Raw genomic sequence first — 17,608 nt, 5'->3', positions numbered from 1 at the left:
CAGTAATCTTGGTAAATGATTTCATCACATCACGTGTGTTTAGAAACTGCAGACAAGTAGCCATGATGACGTTATCATGAATACTAACTCGAACGATACTTATATATGATGCAAAACTGATGACGTTGCATCATGTTCTGATGTGTACTATTGCATCACAATGTTGCCAGAGGTTTTAGTTCTAAACAGTTCCGGTTCTTTACTAATGAGTGCACAAAACTTTTAAAAATGTCAAACCAAACTTTGAAACAAAATTTTGAAACGAAAAAATTTGGAAACGAAAAATTTCAAACGAAAAAAAATTTCAAACAAAAAAAATTTCGAAACAAAAAATTTTAAACTAAAAATATCAAACGACAAAATGTCAAACAAAAATTTTCAAACAAAAAATTTGAAACAAAATTTTCCAAACAAAACTGTTCAAGCAAAAATTTTTAAACAGAAAAAAAATTTTGGAAACGAAAAATTTCAAACGAAAAAATTTTAAACAAAAAAATTGAAACAAAAATTTACAAAAAAAATTTCAAACAAAATTTTCAAACAAAAATTTTTCAAACAAAAATTTCAAACGAAAAGTTTCAAACAAAATTTTGAAACAAAATTTTCAAACAAAAATTTTCGAAACAAACATTTTTAAACTAAAAATATCAAACGAAAAAATAAACCAGTTTCAAACTTTTTAAATGTTAAAACAAAACTGAATGCAGCAAAGATTTGAAACTCATCAACCAATCAGATTGCACGAAAGATAGTGATCAGCCAATCAGATTGCACGAAAGATAGTGATCAACCAATCAAATTGCATCAACAATAACTTTGTCAGTGTTGTAGCATGTATTCCCTTAAGACTATGAGTCATAAGAATCAATAAGGTTAGCTATGTATCCCTGTACACTACCTCATCAAGGTCAATCACGTGGTACATCGTATTGCTTACGTTTATATTTGGCGGGAATAACCAAAACCAATAACGCAATTCTCAAATTATCCTACAAAGTTTCAATGTTCCAATGTCCTGGACTCCTAATTCCATCATAGGTCAATAACTGATCACGTGATCACAATGATTTACCCAATGAATGAGATACTATCCAATTTTAAGAACCATTACCAATTATTGATATGACAATAAGAAATGTACCCCTCCCAAAATTTAAGATTGGTACACAAATACACCTGTGTGTTATGAAAAAGTAATAAATCCTGTACTTATTCAATAATAAAGCCGGTCAATAACCTTTAAATTTTGAATATTTGGCCATAAGAGGAACACCAACATCTACAATGGGTCCTAGAAAAAGGTTTACCGAATTTTGTTATTTGATAATTCCCCAAATTTAAAAGGGAACATAAACATATAAAGGTAATAAACCTCTGTACATACCCATATAACATGTACCCATGAAAGAGAAACGAGGTAAACCACCCAAATTTATCATAATACATGTTAGGGTCCAGTACTATAATACCAAATATATAAAATGAGCAATTTCTAAAATTTAAGGGATGGGCCAAGGTACCCCTAATAAATTTTAAAGGGGTGCACAAATGTACCTATGTCTTATGATAGGGAATAGACCCCTATACATAACCATATAAACATATAAGGTAATAGGACCTCATCCAAGAGATAAATTGGGTCAAAATGTCAAACACGTGGTACAACGTATTGCTTACGTTTATATTTTGGCAATTTCGTACCCATGAAAGTGGACGATGTGGACCATCCAAATTTATCATGATACATATTAAGGTCCTGTACTATAATACCGAATGCTTAAATCAAAAAAATTCCAAAATTTAAGGGGGCGGGCCAAGGTACGTACCTCTCCTAAAATTGAAAGGGATGCACCAATGTACCTATGTCTTATGATAGGAAATGAACACCTATACATTACAATATAACCATATAAGGTAATAGGACCTCATCCAAGGAGATAAATTAGGTCAAAAACCAAACACGTGGTACAACGTATTGCTTACGTTTATATTTTGGCAATTTTGTACCCCTAAAAAGGGAACGAGGTGGACCACCCAAATTTATAGTGATCCATATTAGGGTCCTATACTGTAATACCAAATGTTTAAATTGAACAATTTCCAAAATTAAAGGGGTGGGCGAAGGTACCTCTCCCAAAAAATTTAAAGGCGTGCAAAAATGTACCTATGTCTTATGATAGGAAATGGACCCCTATACATGACCATATAACCATATAAGGTAATAGGACCTCATCCAAGGGAATAAATTAAATCAAAAACCAAACACGTGGTTGTACCTAAATTTGGCAATTTCGTACCCATGAAAGGGAACGAGATGGACCATCCAAATTTATCATGATACATAATGAGGTCCTGTACTATAATACCAAATGCTTAAATTGGAGAATTTCTGAAATTGAAGGGGTGGGCCAGGGTACCCCCTCCTAAAAATTTAAAGGGGTGCACCAATGTACCTATGTCTTATGATAGGGAATGAACACCTATACATGACCATATAACCATATAAGGTAATAGGACCTCATCCAAGGAGATAAATTAGGTTAAGAACCAAACACGTGGTTGTACTAAAATTTGGCAATTTTGTACACCTAAAAGGGAACGAGGTGGACCACCCAAATTTATAGTGATCCATATTAGCGTCCTATACTATAATACCAAATGTTTAAATTGGGCAATTTCTAAAAATGAAGGGGTGGGCCAAGGTACCCCCCCCCAAATTTTTAAAGGGGTGCATTAATATACCCATGTCTTATGAAAGGTAATGGACCCCTGTATACGCCCATATAACCATATAGGGTAAAAACACCTCATCAAAGGGATAACTTAGGTCGAAACAAAACACGTGGTATAACGTATTGCTTACGTTTATATTTTGGCAATTTTGTACCCCTAAAAGGGAACGAGGTGGACCACCCAAATTTATAGTGATCCATATTAGCGTCCTATACTATAATACCAAATGTTTAAATTGGGCAATTTCCAAAACTTAAGGGGTGGGCCAAGGTACCCCTCCCAAATTTTTCAAGGGGTGCATTAATATACCCATATGTTATGAAAGCTAATGGACCCCTGTATACGCCCATATAACCATATAGGGTAAAAACACTTCATCAAAGGGGATAAATTAGGTCAAAAACCCCCGAAATTTGAATTTTTTGGCAATTTTTTTACACATGAAAGGGAACGACATAGACCCCCAATACTGATAGAGGTACATACTATGGTCCTAGGCTACCACACCCAATTTTTAGATTTGGCAATTTCCAAAATTTAAGGGGTGGGCCAAGGTACCCCTCCCAAATTTTTCAAGGGGTGCATTAATATACCTATGTCTTATGAAAGGGAATGGACCCCCTGTATACGCCCTTATAACTATATAAGGTAATAGGACCTCATCCAAGGAGATAAATTAGGCCGAAAACCAAACACGTGGTATAACGTATTGCTTACGTTTATATTTTTGGCAATTTTGTACCCCTAAAAGGGAACGAGGTGGACCACCCAAATTTATCATGATACATATTAGGGTCCTGTACTATAATACCCAATGTTTAAATTGGGCAATTTCCAAAATTTAAGGGGTGGGCCAAGGTACCCCTCCCAAAATTTTCAAGGGGTGCATTAATATACCCATGTCTTATGAAAGGTAATGGACCCCTGTATACGCCCATATAGACATATAGGGTAAAAACACCTCATCCAAGGAGATAAATTAGGTCAAAAACCCCCGAAAATTCAATTTTTGGCAATTTTTTACCCATGAAAGGGAACGACATAGACCCCCTATACTGATAGAGGTACATACTATGGTCCTAGGCTACCACACCCAATTTTTAGATTTGGCAATTTCCAAAATTTAAGGGGGGTGGTCCTATGTACCCCTGCCAAAATTTAGGGGGTGGGCCAAGGTACCCCTGCCAAAATTTAGAGGGGGTGGTCCTAGGTACCCCTAGGTCATTGACCCCGGGCTAAGGTCATTGACCTTTGACCTATGACGTCACAAAGGTCGGGGTCAAAGTCCAAACTTCGGCCAAGTCATGCCATTACTACTCACTTGAACCCTCTTTGTCTTCTCTTTGGATACTACTTTAATGAAAGTGTAATGAGGCAAACTCATAGTGTACACCGTCTTTCAAAACGAATGACCTGATTTTGGACGGAAGTAATTACGGAACATGGGACATGGCGGCAAGGAAATGAGTGTTGTTTGAATGGGCGTGGCTTAGTTTCAGAAAATCGCCGTTAGATGTCAGTCAATGCGTCTTCTCAGTTTGCGGTCAGTCAAAAGTAAGATGGTGTCCGCTCAAGGGAGGGTGTTTTGTGTGCTGCAGTTTGCAAAGACAGTCAATGATTTCGGTCTAGCTTTCTTTTCGCCGGCGTTCTGGCATTGATCCACCTGCACACAAAAAAACATTCGTCGCTTTGCATCGCCAATTTGAATAGACAGGATGTTTGTGCAAAGGTAAGAGTCCAGACCGGCCTTGCACTTCCGATGAAATTTGTGGAATTCAGATATCGTCTTGATGTTGTTCGTGTTGCTGGTGGTGGACACATAGAACATTTGTATTAGAATAACTAAAACTTGAAGATTTTGTGAGCATTTTGCAATGTATCCCATTTTTGTAGTATGTTTTTATCAATACATATAGACTTTTAAAATCAGGTATTTTTTCAGGTATCAGGTATTTTAAAGCACCCTGTATTTTATTCTTGGCATAAATTCGAACCCTTAATTCCCTTAGGATACGGCCTTTAATCAAAGTAACCAGCTTGAGGTAGGTACTAACTACATTACAAAATTCATTTCAAATAAGTCAGCCATTTACCCATGAAATGATCACAAACAACAGACAACGTACATTTCAATATTACGAAAACAATTACAAAAAAAAAAAAAAAAAAAAAAATCCTCCCTTCCGCATTAAAACCAGAATTCTGGAAACGCTGGAATACAGGTGAGAAACTGAGAACCTTATCGACATCTCGCTCCTCAACTTCCATGACAACGGGAGATAAACTTGGACTTAAATGCTACCGGGAGTATTATTATTTATCTCAGCGACTCCGAAAACTATGGGATCTACACTAAAGGTTAATTCACACACAGTGTGTCATGTCCTGGTACTCCACTGCCATATTTCGTCCGTGCCGCGACCAATTGTACACACCATGCCGTGCCACTACTGCTTTCTACATCATTTTCCTTGGTTCTGGTCAACTTCGTGTCGCTTCGTGTGGTCCGAAGAAAACCGAAGGATCGCCGCCAATGAGCCATAACCGGGCTGATTTCTCCTCAAGGTGGCTTGTCAGGTCACGGCACAGGCACGGTGTGTCATGTGTGAATTAAAAAAATACAACCCAATGAATTTTCAATGTAAAAATCTGTAAAGAAACTTTGTAGACCAGGCACTATCGGTCGTTTTCGATCCCATTCCTTCCAAGTCTTTAATTCAAGACGATGAGCAACGCCTTCGGCATTGTACCTGTCAGAAAATCAAGAGATGAATTGAATACACAATAACAGGGAACGCCTTCGGCGGTATCCTTGTCAGTTCCTGGGCTAGTTGACATGCCCGTTATTGACATAACTTGAGCTAAAATATCATCAAGACTGTCACCAATCTACTTAGCGACACTAATCTGGGTCATTTTGGACATTTTACTTTTCACTCCTTCTTATCTTGATGTCGATGGGGACTAAGCTTGGACTTCAAAAGTGTGCCACTATTCATCTGAGCGACCCTGAAAACTATTTATTCAACTCTAATATCGATCCTTTTCGATAATGTCTTCGACTCAAGCCCCCCCAAACCCTAGGGCTGCTAGAATTAACTTATCCCTTCAATTAACCTTGGGTTTTAATATCATCTGGCTTGTCACAATGAATCCTGAAACGGTGGATTCGATGCTAATATCGGCCATTTTCGATTATTTTAACATCTCACCCCGTTCCACTTCCCAGGAGTGCTAATGAGGGCTCAATTTGGACTTAAAATAGCATTATCAGTGTCACTATTCATCTCATTGCCGAAAACACAAGAGAGGCTAAAGGCGCAATTCTTGAAGCACGACGTAGACTGCGGATCCCCTAACACACGTCTTCCAATATATTAATTTTAATTAAATTTTTTTTTTTAAATCACAGCCTACTGTATTGAATCTATGATGCTCAATAGCTCCGTGTATATGAGTATTTTAAAAAATTCTTCCGCGACACTCCTTACAGGGCCAGGGTCTACCAGCTGCCTTGTGGCACTCACGCCTTTGGGGTGATGTGTGGTCAGCACGCCGGATCCCCTTGTCGTTAATAATGGTTTTGTAGACCAGTTGCTTCTTTTCTTCGGGTAGCTCCCCAATTGTCCTCACGACGTGCAGTGAAAGCCGCTATGCTAATACCATCTGGTGAGTACGAACGGTCATCCACTTTTCCTTTGACCAGATTCTGCACTGTTTGACTTTGCTGATCTCGCGAAAAGCGGTATTCCAATGCGACTAGAGAGTTAGTCATGAGAAGCAGTATTCCAGTGCAACTAGAGCGTTGGTAATGAGAAGCGATATTCCAGTGCAACTAGAGCGTTGGTCATGAGGAGCGGTGTTCCGGTGCGACTAGAGCGATGGTCATGAGAAGAGGTATTTCAGTGCGAGTAGAGCGTTGATCATGAAAAGCGGTATTCCAATGCGACTAGAGCGTTAGTCGTGAGAAGCGGTATTCCAGTGCAATTAGAATGTTGGTCATGAGAAGCGGTGTACCAGTGTGACTAGAGCGTTGGTCTGAGAAGAGGTATTTCAGTGCGACTAGAGCGTTGATCATGAAAAGCGGCATTCCAATGCGATTAGAGCGTTGGTCATGAGAAGTGGTATTCCAGTGTGACTAGAGCGTTGGTTATGACAAGCGGTATTTCAGTGCAATTAGAGTGTTGGTCATGAGAAGCGATGTTCCAGTGCAATTAGAGTGTTGGTCATGAGAAGCGATGTTCCAGTGCGACTAGAGCGTTGGTCATGAGAAGAGGTATTTCAGTGCGACTAGAGCGTTGATCATGAATAGCGGTATTCCAATGCGACTAGAGCGTTAGTCGTGAGAAGCGGTGCAGAGATGGAGTGGGTCGGTGGGTCAAGTGGGTCAAGTTTTCTGAATGGTTCAGTGAGTTGTGGGTCAACAGCATGTGACCTACCGTGACCCACCACCCACCATGACCCACTGCGACCCACCACCCGCCATGACCCGCTGCGACCCACCACCTACCATGACCCACTGTGACCCACCACCCATCATGACCCACTGCGACCCACCGACTCAGTCTAATCTACCGACCCACTCTGCTCACTGCATTGTAGACAGTATCTTCTGAAGACTGGTAAATTTGTATTCGTTTTACTTTCAAGACCTTCATTTCCCTTCCTTTTCCATTTGTTTCTGTCTACTTACCTGAGGTGAGTATATCTAACCAAGTGAAAAAATGAACTTCAGGCACTTTTGAATATTGATATTTTTAATTGTGATAATAGCAATAGGACTTATACTACTACTTGGCTTTCGAGACCTGTGAGTTTTTAGAGGAGCTAACTACTGAAAAAAAAAATACATTTTTGGATCACTGTAATATATAAATTATTAATTATATAAAAAATTGAATGTAACTATGTGTGCCTGATCATCACGGTCAAATTTCAAAGTCAAATGAAATTACTTCTGGTATATAGTTAGGTCTTAATCCAAACTGGGATGTTATATTGCTTTCATTATAATGCATAATATCCTAAGGAGGTGGTGAGGATCCGAATTTTCGCGGAAAAAAACTACGAGTCTCTCGCAATCCGCGAAACTTACGGAGCGAAAAATTCAGTGTATTAACTCTTTATTGAAAATAACAGAATGTATCCTAGCATTTTTTTAAAATTCTCCTTTATGGGGGGAGTCACTATATATGGAAAATTGGTAGTGAGTTGGTTTGTAAAAATAATCGAAAACAATCGATGTTATTTAAGAAAAAAATCAAACAAAAAAATACAGTGCTTGGCTTCATATATCCATTGCTTTCTACTATAATAATTGTTGAAGCTTATGTTTATTATATGGAGCGCTTACAGCACAGGGCAATAAACCCATAAAGTTGTGAGAAAAATAGACATAAAATTTGTACCGTATGCTTAATTACACGGAAATTTTAAGTTTGGATTGTACGCATAATTATATGAAAAGTTTTACACTTTTTCCTCCCTTTACGTTGGTCTACTTACCTTAATTTGGAACTTTCAAATTTCATCCTTTTTTCCACTGAAAAGTATCGATAATTCAACATTATGATAATTTAATTGAAATTCATCGTAATTTGGCACATGGCAAACAGCAGTGTGGTAATTGAAGGAGAAGAAGGAGGGAAATTCCCATTCACCTCTGAACACTTTTCAGGAACCTCGTTCCCTTTCGCTTTCTAGATGGGATAGGGAACTTGGTAATTGCATCAAACCTTCATGTGTAATTACAAAAATTAAATTTATAAACAAATAAGAAATCATCAGTTTATCAGGCTTTAATTGATAATTTATTCACAAGATTCCCTATCGAAGGCGTGGTAGATGAAGTTTCTGTTCTCCATGAGTCGACATTGCCAACTGACATGGTCGATATGGATAAGATGTTGTATGGTGATAGAGAGATGATACTTCTTGCTGAGTATTTCAAAACTGACCAAGAAAAATTGTTATCAGACTTAAGTCTAACAAGCAGATTGTCGATGAGGAGTTGCAGAAATCGGGTAGAAGTATTATCAATTTCCACGACAGAGTGCGAACGGGGATTTCCCCTTATGAATTTACAGATGACTGATATTAGAAATAGACTAAGTACTCAAACATTGTGTAACTTGTTGTTCATCAATGGCCCACCGCTAGACAAGGTCGAAATAGACGAACTAGTTATTTCTTGTCTGAAGGATGGGCATCATTCCGCTGCGGATGATTTACCACGAAAAAGTTACCAACAGGAAATAAACCCGATTTAGGGTTTGTTTTAAGGTGGAAAATTACGAATTATGGAAAATGTATACTTGTATTACTAATGGCTTATTTGTGTTATTCAACTTTGTACCTAATTTTTAGTAAGTCTCTTCTTTGCTTTAGGTAAACTACTTTGAATAAATATTCATAATAATTGCAATTATGCATATTTGTAACTTAAATTTAACGTGGTGTTTTAGTGATTACACAAATTACAATTATGAGTATACTTTATGGAGATACTCTCACATAGGGTACCCGAGCACCTTTATACATTATGAAAAACTGATTTTTCAAGTCTTTTGTGAGAAAAATACTGTGAATTGAGAAACCATAACCTTTTCCTTATTGTACAGGGGTATTTTCCTGCGAATAGAAGTTTCTTTTGGAATGCGTTCAGAAATTAACACTTGCAAGAATACTCTCTTAGTACAAGTATATTTTAGGCACACACTAATTTTCCTCCCACCTCGAACTGTTTCAATTTCCTCACTGACAAACACTTTACCATTTTATATCGTAAAGGTCAGATCCACCGTTATTGTAACAGAGTAGTGCTTGAGCGATTGACTAGAAATTCAAACTCCGATTAGTGACAATGTCAGTCTTGTTTTATTACAAATCTAAACAATTTAGTCAGTACAGAAGAGGCCGTAGATCGTGTACAGAGTTGATGACGATGGATTTTGGTGAGTCAGAGTAGGTCACAGTGGATGAGAGTGGTTCATGGTGGGTGGTGGGTCATGTTGGGTCAGAGTAGGCCACGGTGGGTGGTGGGTCAGAGTGGGCCACGGTGGGTGTTGGGTCAGAGTGGGCCACGGTGGGTGTTGGGTCATGGTGGGTGGTGGGTCAATGGGTCGTAGGTCAAGTTTTCATTGACCCACGCCAACTCTGTTCCAGTGCAATTAGAGTATTTGGTCATGAGAAGCGGTGTTCCAGTGTGACTAGAGCGTTGGTCATGAGAAGAGGTATTTCAGTGCGACTAGAGCGTTGATCATGAATAGCGGTATTCCAATGCGACTAGAGCGTTAGTCGTGAGAAGCGGTATTCCAGTGCAATTAGAGTGTTGGTCATGAGAAGCGGTGTTCCAGTGCAACTAGAGCGTTGGTCATGAGAAGCAGTATTTCAGTGCGACTAGAGCGTTGATCATGAAAAGCGGTATTCCAACGTGATTAGAGCGTTGGTCATGAGAAGTGGTACACTCTGTAAAGAAAAAATAGCGACACCTCAATTCTCAAACTAACTTACACAGAAAACCATAGTTGCAGCCCATTAGAAGAGGAATAGAAGGAAATGAAGAGTGGGATAATTCATTTGCGTTATCTGTGACACCTGTGGTGTAGGACATCGCTTGTCAATTGTTTGTGTATCAGTAGTATTTTCGATAGATGGCACTGAGTGCGTCTCGTAATTTATTGTAGTAAGAATTCTGCATTGCATTTGTGATGTGTAGGCTGAGGTAAATAGCATTTTATGATTGTTCTTTGCTTTCTCATTGTTTGGACAGTGTGTCAAGTGGTGCAGTGTTGTTTGTGCAGTGTTGTTTGTATGTGATATTGTTGCTACATGTGGACTGTAAACAAATAAGATGGGTAAGAAATGTGAGTTGTGGCAAATCTCTAAAGGAATAGATGGAATTCTGAAAATCCTTCATTCTACGGCAGGAAGAGTAATTCAGAAGTGGAAACAGCATAACAAATCGTCCCTTCGTCAACAGTGTGAAAGAAAAAACAAAGCATCACCCAGAGCAGACTGCTAAATAAAATCAATTGCACCGCAGATTTAATGAGTGATTTCCCCAAAAATCGCTTTTGTAGTTTGACATGATCTTGGAACTGCAGTTACTTGTACAACTGTATTGTCTTGACTGTATGAAGAGGATATTATAAAGAAAAACCGCGTAGAAAGTCGAAACTGACAAAACACAGAGGACTTCAACATGTAGTTTTGTGAGTCGATATGCAACTTGGACTTATGACAACTGAAAGCATGTCGTTTTCTTCATTGAAAAGAAGTTTAGAATAGTGGGAAACGATAGTGGTGTGAAGTTGTGGATACGAACAAGCAAGGAACTTGACAAGGATTTTGTTTAAGAGATTCAAATATTCAGTTACTGAGTGATGATATGGGCATGGTTCACCGTTAAAGACGTCAGAACGACGGATATATGTGAAGGATCGTTTGATGCACGAAAATATCTTCAAATTCTGGTACGGAAAGTTCTTACAACAGCTAAAGATGACTTTTCTGAAGAAAATATGGACTACTTCCTTTCCCAGGACGATAATGCTTCATGTCACCGAGCCAAAATTGTTAATACGTGGTTCAAGAATATGACTATTTAGAGACTCGTGTGCCCTACAAACTCACCCGACATGAATCCAGTTGAAAATTTGTGGATCAATATGAGTAGAAATTTCAATAGACAACTATCTCAAATAGAATGGAATTCAAGGAACAGATAATGCGGGTGTTATTCCGTGATATCGAGGTTGCATTTTGCAATAGCTTTGTTACCAATGCGGGAAGCCCATGGTGCACATACAAAATACTAGTTTGGTGTATCGTACTTCTCGATGTTTGCACACAATATGTCTTACCCTAAAGAAATTCCATTTCTTGTTTTCTGCTATTGTTGTTGATCTTTTTCAGTTCTATGAATTACTCTTCCTACAAACGATTTTGCTCAAAACACACATAGATACTTATATATGCATATAAATTCACTAAATTCATGTCAAAAGCCTGAAATTCTGGCGCAAGTATTAAGAATGAACTGCTCATTAGGAATCTGCATTGTAATATTGTCAGGAATTCATGTAAAAATTCATATTGATTAAAGTATGTTGAGAAAACCATATTAGAGCAAGTGTCGCTATTTTTTCTTTACAGAGTGTATTCCATTGTGACTAGGACATTATTTGATTAGTGATTTTACTCAATACAAATAAATAAAGAATAGCCTTGTTAATTACCAGGACGATATATTGTCTGTGATTCCGAAGAGCTTCAACTCTGGAACGGGACAATCGATTACTTGTATTCTTGGTTTTCTTTCTCTCTAACCACTTTTTTGTTTTTCTTTTTTAAGACTTACTTTTTTTTATCTTCTACATTTACTTTCGTTTATCTTCCACATTACTTATAGATATATAATTATGTTGGGGATATAGCATCCTAAACAGTCAGGGTTCTGGAATATTTTCTATGGGTAGAAGCTTTGCTTTGTATATAATTAAACAAATTATTTGCTGAGCAGAACAATATATTCTCATTTTAAAACTACATACGTGTGACAGTTTCGCTAACTAACACTTTGGTTTCATCACATACTATCCTAAGTTAATAGTGTCTGATGAAGCCAAAGTGTTAGTTGGCGAAACTATCCCACGTATGTAGTTTTTAAATGTGAATATATTGTTTTGCTCAGCAAATAGTTTGTGTTTAAGGGTTCTGGAGTTCCAAAGAGCTTCACCTCTGGATAAGAATACTAGTAGGGGTATATAGTATCTTACTTTTCTATATTACATGTTTTTTTTTAACCTTTTTGTAAAGTTAACATTTAATAATACTTAAAATGTATATAATCTGTAAATGCATGTTATTTGTAGGCCTATATATAATCTGGATGGGATTGACAACCGGGACACACCATCGCATTCTTATGTAAATCTAGCTTTACGACTCCTCGCAATCACTATAGGGTTACCGAATAGGAGTTGGCTAGCCTACTGTTTTGTACTGTTTAGCGTACTATATGTGGTTCAAGGATTGGAACTTGCGAACTAATGTAATTTCTAATCATAAAATTTTTTGACTCTCTTGTGTAGCTGGGGGCGCGGTGGCTCAGTGGTAGAGCGTTCACCTCCGGTGCTTGGGGTCCTTGGTTCGATCTCAGCTCGCGCCGTATGGACTTTGTGGTGGACAAACACCGTGCTCGTGGGTTTTCTCGGGGTTCTCCCGTTTCCTCCCACTTTCTTTATTCCACCATTTCACTCATCTTTCATCATCACCGTCTCCTTTAGCCTAACCGGCATAATCGTGGGATGTAGAACAAAGATTTCATTTTTTCTCTTGTGTAGCTTCGCAAAGACGCCATTTTGTCTCACTACGGCCTTGCAATAGACTTACCTATCGAGGTATTTGAAGAAATTGCTGAAGTTGAAATCCTGAAGGGTTGGATGCGTTTTCTGCGTGCGTTTAGGAAATGTTGAGAAGAAAGCATGGGCTACAAGCGACGCTATGAATTTCCGGTCCAACTCCACTTGGTCCTCTGCAAACAAACAAATTACATGTTTATACATATATATAACTTTTATACAATTCATCGGTATAAACATATATACAACTATATTATACAAGGTAATTCAAAATGAGTGGTACAATTAAAGTCCCTTGAGAAGTTAAGTGGTTCGAATACCATGCCACTCTCATGTCTCAGGTTGCAACTAAATTCTTATCTCCCTATTCAAACCGGAAATGACGAAAGCTACCATTTCTGGTTTCAACACAGACGTAGACCTCAATAAAGTAAAAATGATAATAGATAGCAAAAAAGAGTTTTCTGATATATCTCAGCAGGTCCCATCTGCATCCTTATCCTATGGAAACCGGAAATGGCTTAAACCTAGAACTTCCGCTTTGAATATTGATCGTCTTAGAGCAGAAACGGTAAACTAACTACGGCCTATGGAACCCAAGGTTCAATGCCGCGTTCACAAAAACTCTCCATTGACTTCTCTCCTTAGCCAACTGGATCCAGTTTCCATTTTGTATTCCTATTTCTTCGAGATGCATCTTAATATTGTCCTCCCATCTGCGCCTAGGTCTTCCTAATGGTCGTTTTCCGATTGGTCTTCCAGTTAAGACTTTCAAAGCGTTCCTACTTTCTTCCATTCTGGCTACATGACCTACCGACCTGAGCCTCCTAGATTTGATTACCCTAACAATGTTGGGTAAACCGTATAAATTTATGTAGTTCCTCGTTATGAAGTTTCCGCCATTCCCCATCCCCGTTTCTCTTGTATCCGAACATTCGTCTCAGAATCTTGTTTGCATACTTTCAGTCTGCGTTCTTCCCTCAGAATAAGCGACCATGTTTCATAACCATACAGCACAACAGGCAGGATTATCGTATTTCAACAGAATTCGTGACAACAAAAGATTTTGAACTGACGGTAATAGATAGTGATAAGCATTTTATGGGTATGGATTTAACGTCCTAAGAATAGGTTCTAGCAGTTCCGCAGTGGTTCTAGTTCAAAGACAGTAGCAGTGATGGAACGAGCCATGGGTCATCGAATCACTTGAGTCACTTGGTTCGGGTCTTCCGGGTCTGGACCTTTCTTCTCACTTGTCAGACGGTCTGACCCAGAGATCCAGACAAACACAGTGATCCGGGAGCTGCTGAAACATAAGCTCTGCAGCATCACTGCAGAATTTTATAGTTAATTCATGGTGTCCACTACGTGAGCTCGAATATTCATTTGCTTGATTCAAGATGCGACATTTCTTAATCAAGTTTTTCGAGTGTTTATACTCTGATAAACCTTGCTGTTTCCGTTGAGTTCATCCACAGACGGAAACGACAAGCGGAAAAGAAAAGTATAGATTAGGAACACGGCAAGAGAGGAGAGAATCGTGTTGCTTAAAATTGTACCGCCAGTAGTAGTGGTACCCGTTCTCCCGAATTGGCCTTTAACTGATCAAGGGCAACTTTGGACTCACGTGACCTCGGTTATATGGTATAATGTCACAGGTCATTAACCTTGATTTTGGAAGAGTACACACCGCTACCACATAAATTTACAAATTTTGGTGAACTAAAATTTTTTGTAGGGATCTATAAGTCCTAAATATTTACCTCTCAAAAATTCGGGGATCTAGCACGTTTCTGCCAAAAATAGAAAATTTCAGGGTTTTTGACATTATTTGTTCTCTAAGATGGGTGTTTTAGATCCTATGGAGACTGTCTCATTCTCTTTCATTGGTGTAGAGGACCAGATTCGTGCTCTTCTGGTCCACCGTGTTCACTTTGATGAGTTGGGGGGGGGGGCAATCCTGCATCTCCTCATTTACTAAGACGGGTGCCTACCGAGGGGTACCTTACTCTATTTAATGGTGTCGAAGACACATCCCTGTGATTCTTTTGAATGGGTGGGGTTGGACAATCATGCACCCATTATGCCTTAAGATTCTGCTTTATAGTTCTATTCTAATGTAAGTGTCATTATGGACCTATATACAGAGATACTTTACTAAGATGGGTGTTTATGGTCCTATGGATGATTGACATACTCTCTTTTACGGGTACCTAGGACCAGATACGTACCCTTGTGGTTATCTTTGATGGGTGAAGTGAGATAATTCTGCACTCCACATGCTCAAAGATGAGTGCTTATGGTACTATAGGTGTCAGCCACTACGGATAAGTACCTTATTCTTTTCGATGGGTACGTAGGACTAGATACGTACCACTGGGCTTCCATTCGATAGGTGTAAGGGTGATGTAGCCCTGCACCCGATGTCTTTAAAACAAATACCTTAGTATCCTAATGCTGGAGTACACACAGGAAAACAGCTCTGATTGGTTATTTCAAATCACATGATTCTGGTCACGTGAGTACACACATACAGAAAAATCGCTGCGATTATCTGTTATGAATCACTGATCTAGGTCATCGTTATCGTACTTTGGAGGCAGGATTTAAGTGTTGAAAAGTACCGAATGAGAAATGATGATTCTGTGGTGGTGCCTTGTGTCAGGCACGTAGCCAAGGGGGGTCCGGGGGGTCCGGACCCCCCCCTTCGAGGTCAGAAATGAAAAAAATAAGGAAGGAAGAAACAAAATGAAATGAGGAAAAGAAGGATCGCGTTAAAAATTAAAAAAGATGTTCAGGAGGCTTTTGGTTACTCTTTCTTACGAGGAGATTTCTAATACTTGCAATACATGGTGGTGAGGTAAGCGATATATCCTGGAATAGTCAGGGAATTTAAAAAAAATAAAAACCAGAATTCTCAGAATTTCTAGAAAAGTTACGGAATTCTCAGAATTCCTGCTACTAGTCAGGGAGATTTCAAGCTTCCAAAAGTATAGTACCATTGTGTAACAACGTGGACAATTTTTACCATAAGTTTTCGTTATCGCATCCTTGCAGTATCAAACATGTTATTTCAAAAACAATTTTCTACTGCTCCTTTAACCTGTCATTTGGAACAGACAGTAGCTGACGGAATAATAAAAACAATGTATTTGGTCTAGGAATCAATTCGTGCGGTTGGTACGCACACATTGAAGCTGTAGTACAAACACAAAATACATAAATACCTTAAGAAAAATATTGTCCATCGCTAGCCACCACTTTCGCCCATCTGTCAGGCAATGTACGGATTCCGTGGCGAAAGAAGTCCTCATCCTTGGAAGCGATCCAGTCAGAGACCCATGTTTCGATATCTTCTGAAGAAGTAAACCGCTGTCCAATCAAATCGTTGTTCATGCAATCGAACAAGTAGTAGTCCGAAGGAGCAACGTCTGGTGAATACGGCGGGTGGGGTAAAACTTCCCATCCGACATTTTCTAAATAGGTTTTGACCGGTTTTGCGACATGTGGGCGAGCGTTATCATGTTGAACAATAAGTTTATCATGTCTGTTCTCCCATTCTGGTCGTGTTCTGGCCAGAGCTTGCTTCAAACGCATTAATTGTCGTCGATAACGTTCTCCATTCATAGTTTCACCCGGTTGCAGCAGCTCATAGTACACCACACCTTTCATATCCCACCATATGCACAGCATAACCTTTGCACAGTGAATATCTCGTTTTGGTTGTGATGGACCTGGTTCACCTGGTTTCACCCAGGCCTTTTTTCGTTTAGGGTTCTCGTAATGGATCCACTTCTCATCACCCGTAATAATTCGATGCAGAAACCCCTTTCTGCTCTGTCGTTGAAGCAGCAATTCGCAAATGGTTTTTCGTCTTTCAACGTCTCTGTCTTTCAATTCATGTGGAACCCAATGTGACATCTTTTGAATCATTCCCATCGCTTTCAAGCGTTTGGGGACTGTTGTTTGATCAACGCCTAATGCTGCTGCAAGTTGTTCCTGCGTTTGACACGAATCCTGCTCGAGCAATGCTGTCAATTCTTTGTCTTGAATTTTTTTGGCTGTCCAGCTCGCTCTTGGTCTGCCAAGCCGAAATCACCACTTCTAAACCGTGCAAACCACTTCTGACACGTTCGCTCAGCTAGAGCATGGTCACCATACACTTCCACCAAAATACGATGACTTTCAGTCGCACTTTTCTGCATGTTAAAGTAATGCAGCAGGACACCCCGCAAAAACACTTTATCAGGCACAAATTGCGCCATGTTCACTTAACTACAAACTGGTGTTGTTGACGCTTTAATCCACTGCCCTATACTACGAACGATACGCGATGACAGGGGTTTGCAACACATGTGTGGATACACGGAACTGTGGGACGCTCCGTTCGTTGCGCCATCTCTTGTCCAACCGCATGAATTAATTCCTAGACCAAATATATATATATATGGAAAGAAAGTTCTGTTAACATTTGATTCAACAGAGAAAGGAGCGCAGATATTGTAAAATAT

General features: G+C 39.0%; 1 protein-coding gene across 4 annotated transcripts in view; it reads right to left on the bottom strand.

Annotated features, from left to right (window-relative positions):
- LOC145693670 (uncharacterized) overlaps nt 1-17,608 on the bottom strand; it is a 288,303-nt gene that overhangs the window by 51,569 nt on the left and 219,126 nt on the right. For all 4 annotated transcript variants that reach the window (XM_081769905.1, XM_081769906.1, XM_081769907.1 and 1 more), the window contains exon 4: nt 13,129-13,270. In XM_081769905.1, coding sequence (XP_081626031.1) covers nt 13,129-13,270 — 142 coding nt within the window. The remainder of the gene's footprint in view (nt 1-13,128; nt 13,271-17,608) is intronic.

This window comes from Thermobia domestica, chromosome 8 (assembly GCF_964235325.1).
Source record: "Thermobia domestica chromosome 8, izTheDome1.hap1.1, whole genome shotgun sequence".
NCBI lineage: Eukaryota > Metazoa > Arthropoda > Insecta > Zygentoma > Lepismatidae > Thermobia > Thermobia domestica.
This window is presented reverse-complemented; position numbering and strand designations above follow the sequence as displayed.